This window comes from Triticum dicoccoides, chromosome 7A, assembly GCF_002162155.2.
Source record: "Triticum dicoccoides isolate Atlit2015 ecotype Zavitan chromosome 7A, WEW_v2.0, whole genome shotgun sequence".
Classification (NCBI taxonomy): domain Eukaryota; kingdom Viridiplantae; phylum Streptophyta; class Magnoliopsida; order Poales; family Poaceae; genus Triticum; species Triticum dicoccoides.
The window spans coordinates 66,062,238-66,068,237 of NC_041392.1; the positions used below are offsets into that span (position 1 = coordinate 66,062,238).

Genomic DNA, 6,000 nt, shown 5'->3' on the forward strand with positions numbered 1-6,000 from the left:
GCTAGAAAAACAACATACATACTCTAGACTGACAGACGACCAACACCCACTAACTCTGAAGAGAGACTGACTCTGACAGACTGAAACTCGAAAGACTAGACAGAACAACAGATAACTGCAGTACACTAACACAGGTAAACTCTTGATCCAAACCACTACAAGTAGCACTGCCCGAAGGCCTACAAGGAAGACGTCAGCTCTAACCATTGAAAGAGTTGAAGACACATGCAGGAGAGCCAGTAGAAGCACTGGCAGAGTTGGAGTTATCGCCCGAAGAGACGGAGACGGCTCTGTCCTTAGCTTGTTCCAGGATGGCATTGGCGTTGAGGTCGCAACACTGAGCGATCTGCTTCAGCTTGCCCCGAGTGAGCGGTGACGGTGTGTTCAGAAGTGGTAGCTCGAGGAGTTCTGACACGGCCACTGTCTTGACTTTCTTGCGGCGCCAAGAAGAACCGGAGCGGCGGGACAATCCCAAACTGGAGTCGGATCCTGTTGCCACCGCCTTCCTCTTAGCAGCCCGCTCGACAGATCCCACGCGCACCCCGTCGTAGGCGCGCCTGATGCGTGGACTGCGCCTCGGCGAAGCGGTGAGCACTGGCGGTGGCGCTTCCTCCTCCTCCGCCGGCTGGCCAAGAACAAGATTGGGAGCCCTGGCCACCTCCAGGGTCCCCAGAGCAGCCGGCGCCAGGTCCTGGATCTCCGCCGCGTTGTTGAGATCGAAGGCCGCAGGGACGGCCGGGGCCGCCACCCCTACACCCATAGAGGGGGAGGGGAAGAGTCGCAGCGCGGTAGTAGATCACCAGCGGGAGGCTCACGCGGTGGTAAGCGGCAGCTGCAGAGGGCGGTGGCCACCTGGGGCGGAAGTGCAGCGCACGCCCCGTGCAGAAGATCAGTGGAGATGACTAGGGACGGTTGACCGCTCAACAGTATCCCTGGCTCAGGACGAGGGATGCGGTGGAAAGGCCTGGAGCAGATGGGCCGTGCCACCAGAATCTGGTGGGCCCGGTAGTGTTGCTGGGCTGGGAATTGGTTCTCTATTGGCAAGTCGCTGGGTGCGAAAGCAAGTGTGGGCCCAACAGCAGGAAGCAGCCCAACAGGCACATTAGCTTTAGGTGGATGCCTGCATTCCACAGACGGAAGCAATGGAAGGGTGCGAGAGCAAAGCCCCCCATCCAGCATCTCGGGCCAGAAGTTGAAGAAGAGGGAGCGAGAACTTTCCCGCGAAAGCTTCCCCTTGGTGTAATCAAAGCATGGGAAAAAACCATCATCCAAAGAGAGCAGGCGGACAGGAATGACACCCATAGCCTCCCTGCTGTTGTTGATCTCAAGCTTGAAAGTGAAGCTGAGATCGTCAGGGTTGAAGGAGACCGAGACGCACGGCTTGCGTACGTCCACCGCCCAGAGTGACGCGTTGAGGCAGATTCTAAGCTCGTCCTCGTGCAAGATTTGAGCTTCAGTGGGCAGTGAAAAAGCACTGCCTCTAATGAGCTTGGGCTTGGCCGCCAGCTTGAGCATAGCCAGGAAGTCACTTGGTGCAGCCGTCTCTGGGTGCAGGAAGGCACGGAAGGCACAATCCGTCATGCCCTCGCCGCCATCCACACGCCCGCCATCCGCACGCCCTCGGCCCGAAGAAGACCCAAGGAGAGCATGCCCCCGCCGAGGCTCAAGATGAGCAGGAGGGCGGTGACCATTGGCCTCCCTGCCGTGTCCATCGTACCGCCCAGGTGGCCGTGGCGTGGCCGTGGGGGCGCCAAGGGATCGGCGTAGATGCCGTTGCCGTCGACCCGATGAAAAGTGATATGGTGGGGGATGTGGTGCAGAGCTTCCACCTTGACGAGGACGAATATACTGGAGAACTCGCTGCCGTGGAGGCAGGCGTGCTCCAGACGGAAGAGGCTAGCAAAGCCGGCAACGCTCGCCGCCACCCCCTTCCGGTTCCATAGCTCCAACGGCATCTTCTCTAGCGAAAGGCTGACGACGTGGCGGTAGGCGAACCGGAACGCGTTGTCCCCGGCGTTGTGAGGCAGGATCCAAACGGTGCGGTCACCTACCTCCAACGGGCTAGCACGCATGGCAGCGACTTGTTCAGACTCACGCTGGAACACGACGAAAGCCGTGCCAACCGTGGATCCGGCAAACCGTACCGCAGTGATGCCAAGAAGGTTTCGAAAAGCCCTACGGAGCCAGGGGAGGAAGGAAGCTTTGGGTGGAGAGATAGTGACGAGGCATGCTAACGAGTTCTGGTCGGAGACCAGTGGGTAGTGGACATCAAGGGAGGAAGGACGACCATGCACGACCGGCTCCATAGCAAAGCAACTTATTCTTCTGGTCGATGCTGCAATGGAGAAAGAATTTATGCGCGTACCTCTTTCCTTTGTGCGGCCCGTGGAAACGACAGCGACGGCGGCCAGGCGACGCGTGAACCACCGCCGCCAGCCGTCGCTGTCGGGCACCGCAGCGCCCGTGACCGGCCAGGACCTGAGGAGGGAGTACACGCTTGCCCATGCCCACGCCCAGCAAGGAAAGCAGAGGAAGATAAGCAAAAAATCTGAGATAAGACGGCGACGGCCCCCCATTGATGCGCTTAAGTGGCGAACCGCAATGAATGGCCGGATAATCCCGTCGCCATCGCCCGGACGCTTGTTCGGTTCGGACTGCGGTGCGCGTGCCGGTCACCGCGGTCACCGTCCGACACCGCAAGCTAGTGGGGGCGTGCGTGCCCCACGCATCAGCAGAACGTCCGCTCTGCCCCGCCGCTGACCTTGCCCAAAGCAGTATAAAACCGGCGCCACCTCCTGTGCTGTGCTATGCTATGCTTGGCCGCACCGACCGCACTAACCATGCCCATTTAACTCCACCGGCCACTGCAGCTAGCCTTCTCGTCTCCAAGAAGCAGAGCACCCGCAGCCAGCACCATGGCGAGTCGGGCTGCCGTGTCCGCGGCCCTGGCGCTGCTGGTGGCGTCGGCGTCCGCGTGGCTGCACGAAGAGTTCACCACGGAGGGCAACGTGCGCGCGGGCTACGACGCGCGGGGGCAGCAGGTGGCGTCGATCGTCCTCGACCGGCAGTCCGGCGGCGCCTTCCGCTCCCGGCGCCGCTACCTCTACGGCCAGTTCAGCGTCCAGATCAAGCTCGTCCCCGGCAACTCCGCCGGCACCGTCGCCTCCTTCTACGTACGTATTCCATTCCCGTTCAAATCGAGCACAGAATATATATCTAGTTGATTGACATTCGACTGACGACGCCGGCGTTGCTACTTGAACTTGATTGATGCAGCTGTCGTCGGGCGAGGGGCCGGGGCACGACGAGATCGACATGGAGTTCATGGGCAACACGACGGGCCAGCCGGTGGCGCTCAACACCAACGTGTGGGCCAACGGCGACGGCAAGAAGGAGCAGCAGTTCTACCTCTGGTTCGACCCGGCCGCCGACTACCACACCTACACCATCATCTGGAACGCCAAGAACGTCATCTTCAAGGTGGACGGCCTCTTCCTCCGCTGCTTCACCCGCCACGCCGACCTGCCCTACCCGGGCGCCAAGCCCATGGCGGTGCACGCCACGCTCTGGGACGGCAGCTACTGGGCGACGCAGCGGGGCAAGGTGAAGGTGGACTGGGCCGCCGCGCCCTTCGTCGCCTCCTACCGCGGCTACTCCGCGGACGCCTGCGTGCCCGCCGGCGCCGGCCGCCCGCTCGCCTGCCCCGCCGACACCGGCCGCTGGATGCGGCGCCGGCCCAGCGCCGCAGAGCGGGGCACCCTCGCTTGGGCTAAGAAGAATTACATGCGCTACAACTACTGCGACGACGGCTGGCGGTTCCCCAAGGGGTTCCCCGCCGAGTGCTCCCGCGGCTGATTCTCTTACTGGTTCTTGCTCGACACCGACCTCTTGTCGATCATCGGTGGACATACATGACATACGTTGGTTGCCTCTGTATGCCATTAATTCTTGCCTCCATGCATGTACATTTTGGCATCCATTGAGCCAAACTGTTCTTGATCTCGCTCTCTGCCTTTTCACTGTTACATAGTGATTGTTACCGAGACGGATTAAAGATAATAAAGGTGAACTCTTCAAGTAAAATGTTGGTGAAACTGTGAATTTGCCACTGTAATCGGGCGCCTGCACATGGTGTCAGTCTCGGGCAGGTAAAAACGAACCATAAACAATGCCCTATCGGCTGATTCAGATTTGAATTGCGTTGAGATTCGCTGTAATCCATGTGGTTGTTTCCTCCCATTTCTCAAAGTTGTGCCTGGATCTGGCTTGGATTGGATTCCTTGCTGGAAAGCGTAGGTAAATGCCGCCGGCTGCAGTAACTGCGGTCAGGTGAGGTGAGCGGACGAAGCTTTTCTCCCGACTTTCGGTTGCAGTCGTAGTACACGAGAAAGAAAGAGTACGGCGCTACTGCTAACGGTTGCTGCATCTGCAGGACAGCAGCAGGAGTAACTTCACTTGCAACGCGGGGACATCAAACAGTTTAATTCCTCGTCTGCTTTTCGCCTGGATCTTCAAGTACACCCATTACGCAGTTTCAGTGCATGCATGCTGTGTACCATACATTTCCGGTGCCGACTCTGTTCCGTGACTGTACATTCTGATAGTGTGCTGTTACAGCTTGTTGTGCTGCTCCTACATGAGAGCTACGGTGAACGTTGTAGCTTCAACCAGCTTCGTACTTTGTTGCTCTACTATCGACGTGTTTGGTTGCCGTAGTAGTCTACAGTAACAGCATTGCATAGCCTTTTCAACTCAGCCTGACTATGCAAATGCAGCCTCAAATACACCATCTGCAAGTTGTTTGGTTGCCTGCATGGGCTGAACCGCACTGCCTGGTGTTTGGTTGCCTGCATTTTAGTGGACAAACCCAAGGCATGATGTTTGGTTATATGTAACGCTTGGTGTGTGGTAACCTCCTTGGCTAGTTGGTGAGGTTACCAGGACACTTCGGCGCAATCATGTAGCACACACCATATGCAGAGCAGAGCATAAACAGAGCATCAACTACTTAACAACATAGCTCAGATAACATAGTACCACACATCATAACGATAGTTCAAACGGTTCAACGCATAAACCATAAAGCACACTCGATAGTACTTAGGAAGGAGGTGCCCCGGCCCTAGTCCCTGGCGGCGAAGGCTTCGTCGTGCTTCCCTCACTTGTTGACCATCTCATCGTCGAAGATGATGACCTTAAGGGTGTCGGGAGTCAGGAGCTTGAACGTCACAATGTAGCCGATCGTGATCTGATGAACGGCGGCGTAGGTGGCCCAACCCTGATCCAGGTTCACCCTGCCGTTCATCAGCTTCACCGTCACCGTCCAGGAGCAGCCGATGTTGTTCCTCAGCTTGAACTCCGTGGGCACCGCGACGAGTGCTTGGTGAAATCCAGGGGCATGGGGATGCACTCAAGCTTCGTGCAAGGATGACCTTGCAGAAGTGAATTGGGCCACCGCCGCCCACGTGCACCGCTCGGGTCTGGCTCTGGAGAAACTGCCGATTCAAGCGTTCCCAGGGAGCCAGGCCCAGAAGTGCTTTAAACATCATGCCATGCAGGCCCAACAGTATATGCAGTCAACCAACACATGTTGTTTTCTTCCCGTGCGGGCCTAGTTAGGCCTCATGCAGTCAACCAAACACGGCCTAAGGGGGGAGAGTTTGTGTCGATCTTCTGCGCGCACTATTCTCTCAAATGTGTGCCAAGCGCACCTTTCCTTGAGTTGAATTATAATGATGATATCAAAATATGGAGTAAAGTGCGTCCTAGGCCCACATTGAGAGGTATGTTTTTGCTTCCGCGAGAGGCACGACAGTGCCTCTCGGAAACAAAAAAAGCACACATTTTCTTTTTTTTTCTTTTTTCTGAAAGTCATAATTTTGCTTCCGTAAGAGGCATGATTTTGCTTTCGTGAGCCTCTTGGAAACAAAAAAAAAACATATTTTTTTCCTTTTGTGAGAGGCACGATTTTGCTTGCATGAGAGGCATGGTTTTGCTTTC

At 57.0% G+C, this 6,000-nt stretch overlaps 1 protein-coding gene across 1 annotated transcript; it reads left to right on the forward strand.

Moving 5' to 3' along the window:
• The first annotated feature begins 2,799 nt into the window (after nucleotides 1-2,799).
• On the forward strand, nucleotides 2,800-4,196 carry LOC119331545 (xyloglucan endotransglycosylase/hydrolase protein 8-like). Its single transcript, XM_037604711.1, has 2 exons — nucleotides 2,800-3,173; nucleotides 3,277-4,196. The coding sequence occupies exons 1-2, from the start codon at nucleotides 2,916-2,918 to the stop codon at nucleotides 3,853-3,855; spliced, it is 837 nt and encodes a 278-aa protein (XP_037460608.1). The 5' UTR covers nucleotides 2,800-2,915; the 3' UTR covers nucleotides 3,856-4,196.
• The last annotated feature ends 1,804 nt before the right edge of the window (nucleotides 4,197-6,000 follow it).

Bases quoted from the DNA above. Each gene is read 5' to 3' on its own strand.
- LOC119331545 (XM_037604711.1), top strand. From the start codon at position 2,916: ATGGCGAGTCGGGCTGCCGTGTCCGCGGCCCTGGCGCTGCTGGTGGCG. The intron at 3,174-3,276 runs GTACGTATTCCA...TGATTGATGCAG, and splicing joins GCACCGTCGCCTCCTTCTAC to CTGTCGTCGGGCGAGGGGCC.